Source organism: Pan troglodytes, chromosome 7, assembly GCF_028858775.2.
Source record: "Pan troglodytes isolate AG18354 chromosome 7, NHGRI_mPanTro3-v2.0_pri, whole genome shotgun sequence".
NCBI lineage: Eukaryota > Metazoa > Chordata > Mammalia > Primates > Hominidae > Pan > Pan troglodytes.
Window position 1 is genome coordinate 135,044,799 of NC_072405.2, and position 16,370 is coordinate 135,061,168.

A 16,370-nucleotide genomic window follows, 5' to 3' on the forward strand; every position below is an offset into this window, starting at 1 on the left:
GTTGAGGAACGCAGTCTAGCAGTAAAGCTGATGTGAACTGCAGATCCCAAAGCCCCAAGGGCAGCATACTCGAGATATAAAGTGCTGGACAGTGCGGTTCCCAGAATGAGGCAATGCCTCACCTCGGTCTCAAAGGATAAATGGGAATTTTCTTGGCAAAGAGAAATGAAACAAAGAGGGAGGAAGCGTTCCCTGCAAAAGACAGAATTAGCAAATGAAAGGAAGTCAAGATCATGCTCTGTCTAGGCACAGAACTCATTTCGTCTGCCTGATCGCATTCCAAGTATATCTGTGGTGGAGTCGGGGATGGGGACACATGGGCGGGAGATAGCTCCCTACATACTTCAGGAGCTGCAGAGGAAGCTCTCAGTGGCTTAGGTGGCCCAGGGGGCACTCCCACTTCCACCTACTCCTGGTGGAATCCCAGCAAGACCTATCAGAGAATGACCTGAAGTGTTTGCTAACACTACAGATTCTAAGCCCCACCCCAGATCAACAAAAAGTCTCGTGGGATGGAGCCAGGGAATCTGCATTTTAACCCATTCTCCAGGGACTCTTTTGCTCATTAAAAATTACACACAGCAAGATTTGAGAATCACTGCACTAGATAAGATGCCACATGTCCCTTTGCGCCCTTGGAAGCAGGGGTGCCAGCTAGGTCCCAGTGTCCACATCTAGCTCCTTTAGATGTAATCCACAGTGGTGAGCCCTCAAACATGGGAATTGGGAACTGAGACATGTTTTTTGGTAGGCTTTGGGTAATGGGTTTCAAAAGCCTTGAAAAAAATACACATTTTGACCAAGGATAAAAAGTCCTTCAGGGGAAATCACTGATGTAAATCAATGTCTAGTCACAAGGATGTACTTGTAGGGTTGCTTATAATTAGTAAAAAAAAAAAAAAAAAAAAAAAAACTGGACGCAACCTAAACACAAATGAGGGAGGTACTGGCTTCTGCCTCAGGGCTTCTGCGCATGCTCTCTTCCCTTGCACTGAACACTGCCCCCACCCCCTGCCCACATCTTCACAGTTCTTAAGTTGTTGCTCTAACGTCACCTTCTCTGCGAGTCCCGCCCTAACCACTCTACTTAAAAACAGCACCAGACCGGGCATGGTGGCTCATGCCTGTAATCCCAGCACTTTGGGAGGCCAAGGCGGGCAGATCACTTGAGATTAGGAGTTCGAGACCAGCCTGGCCAACATGACGAAACCCCATCTTTACTAAAGATACAAAAAAAAAAAATAGCCAGGTGTGGTGGTGCATGTCTATAGTCCTAGCTACTTGGGAGGCTGAGGCAGGAGAATCTCTTGAACCTGGGAGGCAGAGGTTGCAGTGAGCCAAGATTGCACCACTGCACACTCCGGCCTGGGGGACAGATACTCGGGAGGCTGAGGCAGGAGAATCACTTGAACCTGGGAGGCAGAGGTTGCAGTGAGCTGAGATCGCGCCACTGCATACTCCAGTTTGGGGTACAGAGCAAGACTCCATCTCAAAATATATATATATAAATAAAAATTAAAAAGAAAAACAGCAACAGTGCTTTTTCCCCATTGCACATAATCCTACTATACAAGAGAATTGACTTATTCCATGTGTCTCCTTCACCTGCACCTCACTCCACTAGAATGTAAGTTCCAGGAGGGCAGGGATTTGTGTCCACTGTGTTCGCTGCTAGAGCCCAGCACTTAGAACCTGGTACTAGTAGCTTCTCAAATATGTTTTGACCAAATGAATTAATCAGAGAAATACAAAGCAGTGCAACACCACACAGCCATTAACAATGGCCCTGCTAACAACTACACACACGGAAAGGCAAGGACGCCAGGCCACTAAGTGAAGAAAGAAGTTTCTGACACAGTCTTGGCTCCCTGACCCTTTGCTGAAAATGTGGGAGCTCTTGTGAGTGTGAACATAACCCACTTTCTCATCAAGCGCTTGTGGGTGACTTATTTTTTACTTAACTGAAGTTTCTAGTTTTTCTTCCATTAACTTTACGTTACTTACATAATCTTTGAGAAGTAATCCCTCATGAAATGCTCTCAAAACATCTGCTAATTTTTTTTTTTTTTTTTTAAGAAAAAAGCTTCCTCCTCAGTGACTTAATTAGGGTGTTCCTAATTAAGGCCAGCACAACATCAAAGAGGCCAGGTTCCAGGGGACCCCCGCTCCAGGTCAACTTCTGGTTGCAGGATGACCTCAGTCCCTCCAGCGGAGGCTCAGACAGAGGGCTTGGCTGTCGGCTAGTCCTGGCTCTGCTCCCCGCTCCCTGCTTCCTATTGGGGTGCCTCATCCAATTATTCAGGCCCTCGATCACATCCTGCTGCCGAGCGGGCTTTGAAGGTTCAGTAAACAGCCACTTCAAAACAAAGAGGGGCCATTAAACCAAACTCAAAGACTTCCTTAATGGCTGCGTGCTCGGCTGCAGGAGAGGAGTCCGGCCTCAAAAGGGAGGTCTCCCTGGGAACTAATCCCTGAGCTCTCCCAGCCTCCTACTGCAAATATCTGCCCGCTTCCTGCTCTGCACTCAATCACTCGGGGTGCAGAGTGGTTACTGGAGCGACCCTTGACAGAGGGGCTCCTCCAGCAAAACAAACGTGTGTCGTGTGGCTGCCACCTTAGACAACCCTATTGCACACTTCTATCTCACAGCTCAGCTGCTCCCAAAAACTGCACTGGCCTGGCCCAACAACTTCATGTCCGTGGCCAGGGCATATTCCTCTTAATTAGAGGGAGACCCCTTGAGCTTCTGGAAGAAACTCAGAGGTGAGTCTAGATTTTTGTGTGTTTTTATCTGTCTCATCCTGAGTCCTAATGGTATAAATAGAGCGATCAAGGAGATGAATGAAATACACCTGTTACAGAATCTAAAATGCTAGGCTGCAAAAGCGAGAGAGAGCCCAGTCCTGTGGAGAGGCGCACAGACCCTGGAGCCAGACTGCCTGGACTCAACTAACTCCCAGCTATGCTTCTCACTAGCTGTATGACATGGGCAAATGGCTTAACCGCTCAGCACCTCAGTTTCCCCATCTGTAAAATGGGAATTATAATAGTTACTAAGACTACCTCGCTAGGTGGTTGGAAGATTAAATAAGTTTGTGTCAAGCACTTAGCATAGTGCCTGGTTTGCATATAAATGCTTTTTTAAAATAAGCAAAATAAAACTCAGTTCCGAGCGAGGGTGTCACCCAGATCAAAAGCCTTCCTGGACTCTGTACTCCCACCCTAAATGGGAATCAGAGGCCCTCCCCAGAGCCCCCACACAATCTTGGGCTGATCTCTATGGTGGTGTGGATTACACTGAACTCTAATTACCTGCCTGCCTGTCTCCTAGACTGAGCACTTCAGGGCAATGACTGTCTATACTGTCCACAGGTGTTCCTCCACCCCCCAGCAGCACCTGACACGCAGTAGACATGCCATCGTATTTGATGAATACATGTACTGTGTCCTCTCAAATTACTTATATGTTGAATGTTGAAAAGCACTGCACTTGTCTCTACTGCATTATCAAACTGAAGACATAGGTTGCTTCTATTCTTTGAAACATCTGAGTGCCACTATCAGCAGGAGGCTCTGCCAGGAATTACTAGGGTGGCTCAAATAGATACGAGCATTTATTTAGCACTTATTTCATGCTAAGCCCTCGACTTTTACTTTATTTAATACTCAACAACTTTAAGAGGGAAGGATTATTCACCTCTTCTCCCGTTTTACAGGTAAGAAAATCAAGGCTCAGTAAACTTGAGTAACTTGCTCAGAGCAATAGAGCTAGGAAACGCTAGAGCCGGGCTTCAAGGCCCAAGGATAACCACTTTTTAAGGTAGGATATAATCAATACTAGGTAGAACGTCACAAAGAATGTGAAAAATGGCTTTAGGGTTATCGAGCTTTGAGGGAAAAGGAGGCACCAGAGAATAAGGTCACTGTCTGATGGGGCCTAAGGATGAGAAAGATTTCAGTAGGCAGCAATGGCAGAGACAGGACAGGACAAACAACAAAAGTGAGGAGCACAGGCTGTGTTCAAGGAAGCCTGGGAGTCCGAGTTAGGGAGCACTGGACACATAGCGGGCCACTTAGCTGGGGCCAAATCACAGGGGTCCTCACACAGAAGGTTAAGGCAGGACTGCCACATTCGGCCCATGGGAAGAACCCAGATGTGGCCAAGACTTGGGAAGCTGCTGCTACAGGGCAGACTAGAGGCACAGGATGGCCACTTTTGGTGGTTGCCCCAGAAAAAGGAGGAAACTCAAAGGATGTAGATGGGAAAAGATGACCCTAATAAAGCAACTTTCCCTCCCCCAGGCCTCAATGTATCTGACTTACAAATGTCCTAGCCAAGAACCCCACCCTCTCCTTCCCTAATAAACAAACAGTAGGGTTTGCAAATACAGAATGCAAATAGGTCCTGCTGGGCCAGCTGACCTTCGTAATGAACTCAGGGGCGATTTACTTAGCAAGAAAAAAACTCAACTTCTCCATTTCCTGCAACTTCACTGCAAGCTCTAAATACAGCTCCATAAGGGTGGGGCAGTGTCTGCCTAAGAAGTGGTGGAGATAATTACTCCACTGATTTTAAGACTTCAAAATACCTCATTCCCAAATCTACAAGACAGAATAGTAACCGCTTCTAACATTTGAGTGGACATTCGCCAGGCAATGTGTGAAAACCTTCACAAGCAATGATTCACTTCAGAATCCTCCAACAACTCTATCAGGTTCATCAGACCCATTTTACGGAAGAGGAAACCAAGACTTACAGAGATTAAATAACTCGCCCATGGGATTTGAGTCAGATTCCTTTAACTTCAAGGTCAACTCTAGCTCCAGAATTTCTATGGAGGGGTTTAGGGGCAGTGTTGTAGCCAGTAGAAGGTAGAAGGTAGTCAGAAAGCTGTGTTGCAACGCAGGCACACTCTAATTCTCTAGATGATATGTTACAGATCTGCAACTGTTCCGTACGGTAGCCACTAGCCATACACGGCTATTTAAATTTAAACAAATGAAAAATGACTAAAAATAAAGTCAATTCCTTGACTGCACTAGCCACACTTCACGTACTCAATAGTCACACGTGGCTAGTGGCTCACGTATTTAACAGTTTCCATCATCGCAAAAAAAAAATCACAACGGACAGAATCAATAAATCATGGCAAAGTATTCTAAAATCCTTTGTTGCTGTTTATTTTTATGTTTCAGTTTATTTACTTTAACATTTAACTCTAATGTTTTTTTTTTTTATTTTTTTTATTTTTTTTATTTTTGAGACAGAGTCTCATTCTGTCGCCAGGCTGGAGTGCAGTGGCGTGATCTCAGCTCATTGCAACCTCTGCCTCCCGGGTTCAAGCAATTCTCCTGCCTCAGCCTACTGAGTAGCTGGGACTAGAGGCGTGCGTGATCACGCTGGGCTAAATTTTGTATTTTTTGCAGAGATGGGGTTTCACCATGTTGGCCAGGCTCGTCTCAAACTCCTGACATCAGGTGATCCACCCATCTTGGCCTCCCAGAGTGATGGGATTACAGGTGTGAGGCACCTCGCCCGACCAGAAAAGGCTTTGAGGGAAGACTTACACAGCTCAGTGATTCTCAGCCTTGGACATCACTAGAATTACCTGGGGTGCTTTTCAAAATCTTAATGCCATGAATGTACCCCAAGGCACTAATCAGAGCCCTGGCCCAGGCAGCAGCATCTCCAAGCTCCCAGGGAACCCAATGGACCCTGCTCTGTAACCACACGCATGCAGCCAAATGAGGTACACCTGCCTAGAACCTCGTCTTCTGGTGACACCCACTCCCACGGCCCTTGGAGCCCCTGTCGCATAGTAGGCAGCAGAGGGGACCCAGGCAAAACCTGCTGCCCACCTCCATGCCCAGGAAGCTGCTGGTGCTGAGTGAGCTGAAACTTTCTACTGCTTTGAGAGAAAGCAAGCAAATAAAAAGACACACAGTTCAAAAGGCACTCAACTCAATTGAGTTTTTTTTTTCACCCACTTACATTAGACAGGAAAAGAAAAACCACTTAGAACCTATGACCAAGGCCAGATACGCCAAGAGGCAGCACAGGAAGGAGTTTTGTTGGTGAGCCCATCCACTTCTTCAAACACAGACTTACAAGGGCCCTTGTCCAGCCCCCAGAGAATCTTAAAAAACCCAAATCCTCCCATTTGCTCAGTAGGTAAAAACACTGTCACCCCCAAACAAATCTGGAAGCAGGCGAGATGAGAGAACCCCAAGCCTAGGACTTCCAGGCGTTGAGACGGGGACTGCTCTGGAGTGGATTCTGCGCTGGGAATTGCTACTTTTAAGTTTTTGGTTGTTCGGTTGTTTCTGATTTGCCTTGGTGGCTCATACTCAGATGAAACCTGCAGGTTACTGCTAATTCAAGGGAGAACCTCAGCAATCGTGACAATGGGCTTCCTTAATGCTCAGCCAATTAATTTACTCCTCAATTTCATTTTCCTCTCCTGTTTGCTACTTAATAAGGCCATATCAGCAGTGCTATCTCCAAATCTGAGTTAAACGGCTCACGGCATCAGTTAGTTCCCTTTAAATGGCCCCCAAATTTCTTGTCTGACATCCTAGGCAGCTAAATCTGTCCTCTGGCTTTTGTTTGGTCTGGAGTGAGGTATTTCTTTGTTTTTGCAGAGGTGTGGGTTTTTGGGGTAAGTGTCCTGAAGGCAGTTCCAAGAAGTAATGGGGAACTCAAAGTGACCTCATTTGTCCATACCCAATTCGAACATCTAAATGGTCTCACTACAGAAGGAATCTTGCCAGCTATTGCCACCCATGCCTGTGAAGATGGAAAAAGCCGAGATGCAAATTGGAGATAAAGCATCTAATGAATCAATAGTTTCAACCTTTTCACCCTCCAAGCATTTTAACAGCCTTAAGTAAGCCAGCCAAATTGACAGACATCATTTTAGCTTTTTTCCTTTTCCCTGTGGCTGAGGTGCAAAAGAAGAGTTCAAAGGGCAAGAGGTCAGCAACTGAGAACACATAGCACACAGGGAACAAACTTAAATAGTGAACAATTTTTTAGTATATCTGAAATGCAAATTTAAGGGGAAACCCTACGTTTTTACTTGCTGAAATCATTATGCCACGTTTGGTGCCTGAAACACCACTGATGCTCAATAAATACTACGGAATGAGTATATGTTACTCTAGTAAGAACTGGGCAATGGCTGAACCAGGCAAAATCCAAACTCAGCTTACCTTCTATGCAAACCAGGACCTAGGAATGACCTCTCTTCATTTGGAGCATTACAAACTGCGGAATTTCAGAACATAAAGGTTCACAGCATCAAGCTAGAAGTTCCAAAAAATTTGACTAAATAGTAAAGGGTTTTCACAAAAACTAAATAGGGAGGGGTTTTCACAAAGAAACACTCAAACCAGTACAGAAACGATTTCCAAACAACAAAATTGGCACCCAAAAAACCAAAAAGATGACTCTACATAGAAGAGGTCCTAAATCTCTGGGCACCCATCCCAGGCAGTTCCTGCTGTCGATTTTATGACATCTTTACTTCACCTTCTTCTCCCATGGGCCCAAAACGAGGAAGCTGTAAAACCCTGGCCAAATACAACCATTTGCTAAGAGAAAAGCCAACATGGGGCCCATCTGTCCTTTACAAGTGCTCTGCTTGTCCTGCCTTTGTGTGGCTGTCACCATTTACAGGGAGCAGCCCACCTCCCTCAGAGCACCTGGCTGAGGCCTTGGCTGGGTTTTCAGTGCTGTCCTGGAGAAAACTCTTTTTCTGAGGCCTCCAAGGGAACTCCTGCAGAGACTGATGCTCTGCTCTAGGCTGAACCACAGCCCTTCCTTCATGACCACCATATTGGATTCACATTACCTGTTTACAGCCCACAGGACAAGGAGCTCTCCAAGGGCAGAGCCTAGCAAAAGGCCTTCCACACAATTGCCCTCCATAAACAGCAAGGAAGTGTACCTCTGTTCTGATGGGAACCCCAAAACAAAGCAGTGAGGGGTAAAAAAAAAATCCTGAAATCACTATCCAGTGTTGGACCCACTACCCACATTCTCCATCTTATGATATGGGAGGGAAAATATCACGACATGGCTTCGAACCACAAAAAGATTTCCAAGGAATTCAAGAAGTCCCTTCAGCAGTTCTAATTTTAGGCAGAACTTAGGAAAGAGGATAGTGATGGCAAACACAGGTGGGGGGCGGTGGGGAGGAACTGAACAAGGCCTCTATTCTGCTCAGCACAGGTGCTGGTAACAGGACACCCCTGTCTAAAGTGACACATGGGGTGGAGGAACCAGGTGTGATTGGGGTTGTCTTGCGCCAGTCACATTCTGTACTCCTAACCTCGTACAAAGTTCTCCCCGCAGCAGGCCCAGTTCAGCTCTCGACATGCTGATTCTTGAGCAACAAGGGTGAAGAAAATATTTGATTTCAGACATCCAACTTTGGTTTTTTAACCCAAGTTAATTATTAAAAGAAGAAAGACATCCACAGAGTGAGCTGTCCTCAATTTTGGCCAGCAAAGTCTCCTGGTCTTAAGAACTCCCCAGACATCACCAAAATCGATGCCGGTTCAATGACTCAAAAGCAAAGGCACAAAGCTGCTGTTTGAGACATGGAGCCCTCCCTTCCCAGAGCTTGGATAGAAACTCCAAAAAGATTCCAGGACCTCCTTGATGCAGTCAAGATCGTCTACAAATCGGAAGGCAGTCAACATCACTTCCAGACTACTGTTCCCCAGACAAACCAGCTATGGGCCCTTCCCTCCAGCCACATGAATATCTTGTCTCCCCTTTCCTCTGGAACCAACTCACACCAGCCAATTTGATCAGCGATTTACTAATTTGCATGGATGGGAGGAAAGGCAGCCAGTAGGTGATTTTGCACACACCGTTCATTAGCGACCACCACCACAGCAGGGTAGAATAAACGGGAAACAAACCACCAGGCTTCCTCTCGTCAAGGAATCGATATGTTGTTTACTAGCTGCTGCTTGCTTTACATGGTGCTGTTCCCCAGTGGAGAAAAAGTCAGGATTTCTTCCACATCTTACCGCCTGAAAAGGATAAAACCCATGCCCTGACAGCCAGCCGAGGACTTAGATGAAGCATCTTTAGAGGAAAGCACAAAGAATCCTCTCTCTCTTGCTTTTCCATGTCTTGAGGTTCTCTCGTTTCAGAAGATGGAGGGTGCCAGGCCTTGAAATTATTCCCTTTTTTTATTGTTTTCTTTTTTTCTCCAAAGAGGAAATTGACTCCCTTCCTGTGCTGCTGTACATTTTGAAGAATCAAATGCTACTAATAAAACCATTTTCCTTATCCTTTTCTCACCCAGCCTAACATCACTTCTGAGAAAATAACCTAAAAATTTTTATCAAGATGGCATTCCAAATGGGTTTCCGACATTTACGCTTTTCCCTCAGAGCAAACAGATAGGAGACCAAAGGCATTATAAACCCATTATGGGAGTTTAAAGAAGAGAACAAGAGGATAAGCAGGTCATTAGAAAGTCAGTTGATTTCAGATATTAAAAACTGACTTTTGTTGCTGGTGACTTCATGCATCTGCACACTATATACTGCTTATCAGATCTGTTAAAATTTAAAATTTTTTAATTTCCATTTAAAATGTCACTGTCATCTAATCCATGATGAAGTCTTTTAAGAAGCAAAGTCCAAGAAAATATTCAAGAATTGTCTTATGCATAAACAATCTTGGAAATCAGACACTCCCTCTCTCTTCATCTCTCGAGTCTCCAAAAGTCTAAAACTCTGCAGAACCCAAGGCATGTTTTAGTCTTCCATTCCATCTTGCTTTTAAAATTTTACTGCCGAAACAAACAAACCAAAAAAAAAAAACTTTAAAATAAATGATTTCCCATAGGATACTGAACAAACCTACTAAACTCAAACCGAAAGAAGTCAGGATACACAAACTCTAGATTCCGCCGTGACTGGGCATTAAAGAAAATGTCTTTATTTTTAACTGGAACCATGCAGGGGAAAAAACACCACCTTGGCACCCGTGAGTCCCCAGCCAGGGCATACAGCCACGCAGCCACAGGATGGCAGGTGGAAAGCAGGACAGCCCACCCTTTGGGCAGGTCACCTTCTGAACGGCTTTCGATTCAAACAGTGAATGGGAGGAACCGAGCCTGGATTCTGGATTAAAGAACAAAGAGAAAAAACTCCAGATGTGATCACTCCAGGACTGCAGTGGACAGATCCGTCAGTGTGCACTGGGGGCAACAGAATGAAAGGGGCTGTCTTTCAACAGGGAATAATCCATCTAATTCCAAGTGCCTGGACTATAAGCATTCCTGGGCAAGCAGAGTCTGGCTGCAGATTATGCTATGCTAAGGACAATTTGTGACAAAAGGCACGAGAGCTGTAGAAAGATTTCAAAATGGACAAAACCAGGACAGAGGCAGCTTGATAAAGTTCACCCTGGGTGAGGTGGCAGTTGGTTCTGAAAGGTGGAAGCAGGCCATGACAGCTGAGCATTCCTTCCCAAAGACCATTTCCGAGGCACGAAGCCTCTCTAAACCTTACACTTCATCAGACAAAAGCTCCTCCAGGCGCCCAGGCAGCGGCTGAAGAGGGGCTGTCCACACCCACTCGGTGCACAGCTTTCCAAACCTGCCCACTCGTTTTGGAAGCGAGCTTTTAATTAAACACCACCTCCCCGGATCTGGATCTGTTGAGGCAAACTGGGGCTGGGCCAGAGCCAAAGAGAAGCTCCCTAAATACACATTAAAAAAATAATTTCCCCCACCGCTCCCAATTCCCACCTCCAGCCAGCTCGCGCGGCTGGTTTTATTTCCTCTGGATGAATAACACGGGACCCTGGTCTATCTCTAGGCACCAGAAAATCCACATCCGAGGATCAGGTTATCCCCAGTCCCACCCTTTGCTGGAAAAAGCCAGGGTGTTGTTCCCCGCCCCCACGCGCGCGCGCGCGCACACACATGCACGCGCGCACACACACACCATCTTCACAACCCTTCCAAGAGAAAACCTAGAGTGTGTGTCCGTTTGGGTCTGGGAGGGTAGGATACAGTTATTTCGGGGGCCCCAATCTTGCCTTTAGGCTCAGCTGGGAGAAGGCGGGGCCCCTGCAAGGCTGCCCGGGAACTTCGGCCCCGCGCCCCGCGGGAGGGCTAAGAGAGGGCACGCACACCTTTACCAGCTTCGGAACGGCCCAATTAATAACTAATTTGCTCAGATACCCCACTCCAAGTAGAACTGACAGCCAAGGAGGGACTGGCTTTCCCTCTCAGTCTCCTAGGCTAGGGGACTCCTTCCTGCGCGCGGGCAGAGCCCCCACTTCCTCCCCACCACCGCGCCAGGCGCCCCCACCCCGTGCCCGGGGGAATCAGGTGTCCTCCCGGGCATCCAGCCCCCGCGGGTCCCAGACACTTACTTCAGGGACAGACAATGGGAAAACTTGCAGCCAGTGCCTTGAGCCCCCGAGGGAAAGAAATGGTGCCGCCCCCTGGGACAATAAGCGGGGGAGATGGCGTGGGACAGCAGACACCCCCCAGAAAAGCCACCCGCCCAGTGACCCCGCAGAGCCCGGAGCAGCGCCCCGGGTGAGCAGGTGACACTCCGGCCGGGAGCTCCCGCAGGTGGCCGGTGGCCACACTGCAGGGAAGGGCCGGGTGCCCGGCCCGAGGTGGAGGCGAAGCGCGGCGGCGAAGTCAGAGCGCGGCGGCCGGCGCCGCAGCCGCACCCCCGGCGTCCTACCTTCATGTCGCTGATGATGGTCTGGAAGAGGCCTCCGAGCGCGCTGCATTCCTTCTCAATCACAGCCTCCATTTTCCCGGCTCCGGCAGGGCGAGGGCACACACGCGGGGCCGCTGGACTGCGCGCGGGGCCGGGGCTCGCTCACCCCAGAAGGAATTTCACCTTCCGAGAGACCCACCTCGGACTCGCAGCCTCTTCTGCAGCGAGGACGGGGTGCACCAGACCGACTGTTCTCTGCCCAAAATAATAACAGTAATTTAAAAAGCCAAACCGCTCTGTAGGGTATTCGCCTACAAGCAGCGCTCGGCTCCTGGCCTTAAAAATGCCGGGAGAAGACTTACAATCAGGCCACCACTGGTGCCCACTACGGAAACGGCAAAGCCCATCTTGATGCAGAGAAAATCGCCCGCTGACCCGGGGCCAGCGCCATTGAAAAACGCAAGATTTTCCAATTTAATAAATTTTTCTGCAATTAAAAAAAAAATCGCCCAACAGCAGAGCGGGTCAGCTCGCGGCGTCCGGATCTGTTGCTCGCAGCTGCGGCCGCCGCCTCCTTTTCACTCCTGCGCGCCCGGCCCCGGCGCTCGCTCTGGCTGGGCTCCCGGGGACGTTCGGAGGGGCGCACGCGCGCTCGCGGCCGTGCGTCCGCCAAGCGGGGGCGCGCTCTCGCGGCCGTGCGGCCTCCGCACGCGGGCGGGGCTGGGAGCGCGCGCCCGAGAGGCGCGTGGGGCACCCGCCGCAAAGAGGAGCCTGCTGGTGTGCTGGCGGACAGGCGGCGCTGGGCCGGAGCCTCTCCCTCCGGTGCGCACAGCGCACCCTCTCCTCCCCCGGCCGCCCGTCGCAGCGCGGAGAGGGCGTGTCGGCACCCTGCCTGGCGAGCGCCCACCCTACAATGGCTGCGAGCGCGCGGGACGGAGGGTGCACCGCTGCTCCCCGGGGACTTGCACGGGTGGCGCGCCTAGCCCAGAGCCCGCTTGTAGTGAGCGCTCAGTAGGGCGGGAAAGCTGCTGCCGCTACTGCGGCCTTCTGAGAAGACGCCCATTTTCTGATGTCAGGACTGCATCGCCGAGTCCTGATTGCAAATAGCGAAATATATAATTAAGGAGAGTTCGGGGGCGTATCCTGCAATGGGATGCCGAGTTCGATAAAGTTGCAGGATGCTGGAAAAGTGGATTGATTTGCTGTTGCTAAATGAATGGAAACAGCGTTAGAGCTTCTGTCCACGATCCATCAGTCTATCGAGATTGCTGATTGCCTATGACTTGGACGGTTGATGGTTTTCAGGCCCACTGAGAGCAGCCAGCGTTGGTATAACCGCAGGGAGCCCTCCTGGGAGGTTGAACCTGCAGAGCGCAAATGTGCCCAGGTTGATTTGGGGCCTAGTGGTCCATTTTCACAGCTCCACTGCCTATCTGCATAACCAGGAGCCCTCATTCAGATGAACGCCAAATGGGCCAGAGGGAGGAGAATCAAATGAGCAACTTTTAAAAGATATTAAGACATAAGCACCTAACTCCGGACAGTTCCTTTAACCCTTGAGCTAACCATTTGAAGCACAAAACATAACAAAAGAAAAGACTGGGGGGAGTGGGGCCAAAAGAAACCAAGTGCAAAATTCTGTACACTTGTGTCAGATTCACTCCGTAATGGGAAAAGGTCTGGCTTTGAAAACTTTATGGATCAAAGGGATGCAAGGAGTTACACAGCACAGCTGCAGAAGATAATGTTCCCCTGGATCACTCTGCCCAACTCTTAACTGCAACCCACCTTCCCCATCCGTCTCCCCGAAATCACCCGGAAGGGTGTTACCTTCAGGAAGTAACTGATCTCTTGATCACCCCTGCTGGATCCTGTCCCCAAGGGCATTCGAATGCATCCGACTCATCTTCACCTTGCCAATAACGGGTGCTTGACACATCGTTTGCTGCCAATCATTATTGTGATTTTAATACTATTGGTATTCTAACTATCAAGATGACTGCTTGTAGAGCCAGATTGCCTGGATTCAAACTCCAGTTCACAACCTACTAACTGTATGCCTTTGGGTATGTTACTTAACCTTTCTGGGCCTCAGTTTCCTCATCCATCTGTAAATGGGGATAATGATGGCTTCTACCTGATAGGGCTGTTCTGAACATTACATGAGCTGATCGATGAAAGCACTTAAAGTGGTACCTGGCATCTCGTAAATAATCATTCGATAAATCTTATCAACAGAAGAAGCAGGGATGAGGCCAAGGCTCAGGTCCAGCCCTGGCCCCATTTCACTTCTGTAACATTGGTGTGCTGTACCAGGCACATTGCTGAGGGTCTACTGTGTGCATTCTGGGCATTTTATACGTATTATGTCTACTTGAAGGAAATTATCATTCTGGTCCTTGTTGCACTGTTGGAAGGAATCCAACCCTGGTTTTCTGACTTCCATGCCCCAGGTCTCTCTTTTACCCAGCCTCCTGAACTCCTGGGATAAGGGGCCTTAGCCCAGTGGACACTTGGTCTAGCTTTCCTGCCACATGCTTAAATTTCAATGCCCCAAATACCCCAACTTTAGCAATGTTTGCCAAAGCACACCTCTCTTGTGGCCTTTTTCCCTGGGCCTGACCACCAGGCCCTTGTCTCTCATGAGAACTCCTTGAAAGGGAGGCTGGAAAAGTGTTCCCAGATGCAGGAAAGTGGGAGTGACACCTGGCACTTTTTTTTTTTTTTTTTTGAGATAGGGCCTCACTCTGTCACCCAGGCTGGAGAGCAGTAGCGCGATCTCGGCTCACTGCAACCTCCACCTCTCAGGTTCAAGCGATTCTCCTGCCTCAGCCTCCATGTTGGCCAGGCTGGTCTCGAACTCCTGACCTCAGATGATCTACCCGCCTCGGCCTCCCAAAGTACTGGGATTACAGGCGTGAGCCATTGTGCCTGGCCAGCTGTCATACATTCTTTCCTTGTTTTCAGATTCTCCTTCGTTTCTGGCTGTTGGGGACTTCCCTTCTTTTAGACTGGCTCTGCATATATTTAAAGAGATTCTGATTACATTTTACCAACTGTGTCTACGTGGCTATGGCAGGAGGGGTTTCAGGTTATAGAATCTGCCTCTGCGACAATAGGGTGTCCCGTTTTTGTTGTTTACATGATGAAATGTTGGGTTTTGTGTAATGTATAATATTTTACACTTTTAGGTAAACTCAGATGCCTCTGATGGATTCGAAATAACCAGATATATTTCTGAATTGCTTCGTATGGTATGTAAACTTAAGGTTTTCTAAACTAATATCTTTTTCATGCTCTTTTATTGCTACTCTGACTAGACCCTTATCTTACTTATAAAATATATATTTTTCTCATCATGCTTATATGGTACAGAAAGAGCCCCAGAAATACTGTTAATGAGAGGGAGATCAGGTCCTGGACAGTCTTGGTTTATAACTTGCAGCAGGGATATCTGCTCCCCTGAGAGCCCAGTTCTCCATATCAAGGCACTGCAGAAGTCAAATTAGTAGTCAGCAGGCAGCTTGGGAGCACATAAACAAAGCAAAGGAGATTGGATGCTCCTGGGAGGACAGGCGTGGTTTGGTACAAAGCAGGTGCTCAAGAAATGTCTCAGGAATGGAACCCAACCAGGTTCCTACCCCACTAGAGAGCAGACACAATGTCTTGGTGACCTAGAACCATCAGATACAGCCTCTCTTCCTCAAACAGTCCTGGAGAAATACAAAATATTATGACTTCTTTCCCCTTTTGGATCTTCCAACCCCGCTATTTGACTCCCATGATTGGAAGCTACAAACTGGCCTGCAGAGGAGTTTTTAAAATTGGAAAATCTAAAAAAAAAAAAAAAAAAAAAAAAAAAAAAAAAAATTGTGAAATCTAAAAATATTTAGAAATTGGGAAACTTCACCTCAAGGAACAAAGTTTCAGCACTTCCAGGAAGATAGGAACATGTGGCAATTCAGGGCTCACATTCCCACCTGGCCTAGGCCTGGGGGACAGCTGGTCCTTGGGGGAAGAACTTGCTCTTTACGCTCCCCGCCACCCCCCTTCAGCCTTGCTACTAATCAGTTCATCACCTTTCATTGGTTTCCTGCCCCAGTGACACATTCTGGACATTAGGGTTATATTGGGCATTTTTCAGCCTGCCATCCACAAAACACATACAAAACATCTCTTAGGGTGAGTCAATGTGACAGATATTTTTAATTGATCCTCGCTAATTTCATTTTCAAAAGGGGCCTGTTTCTAAATGGGAACTTTTCTATGCTGATAACTCCCGAATTTGTCTAAAGAATTTAATGACTCGATCAGAAAGAATTCTGTTTATAGGTGACCAGGGCAAGCTTAAGCCAATTTTGTTTCATAGATGAGCTATGGTAATGATAAATATACAAATAACTCACCTTTAGTGTATACTTACTGTGTGCCAAGTACTATCTTAAGTAATCTCACTCAATCCTCACAAAGCCTTAGGAGTTAGCACTTTGATTATCCTTATTTTACAGATGAAGAAACTGAGGCACAGAAGGTAGGTCAGGAGGGAGGAAGCAAAAGAGCTAGAATTCAAACATAGCAGCATGACTTCGAGCCCACTGTCTTAACCACTTCACATAACTGCCTCTAATACAAAGACCCCTCTCGAAGGTCAGAAGTTT

General features: G+C 47.8%; 1 protein-coding gene across 14 annotated transcripts in view; it reads right to left on the reverse strand.

The window, feature by feature from the left end:
* MTSS1 (MTSS I-BAR domain containing 1) overlaps positions 1-12,424 on the reverse strand; it is a 177,625-nt gene extending 165,201 nt beyond the window's left edge. For 10 of the 14 annotated variants that reach the window (XM_063816553.1, XM_054657470.2, XM_001151047.6 and 7 more), the window contains exon 1: positions 11,734-12,324. In XM_063816553.1, the coding sequence (XP_063672623.1) occupies positions 11,734-11,805 (72 nt within the window). In that variant the 5' untranslated portion in view covers positions 11,806-12,324. Of the gene's footprint in view, positions 1-11,733 lie in introns of all 14 variants that reach the window. The other 4 variants (XM_054657469.2, XM_054657467.2, XM_054657468.2 and 1 more) reach the window with 3 other exon arrangements.
* Between the last annotated feature and the right edge of the window lie 3,946 nt (positions 12,425-16,370).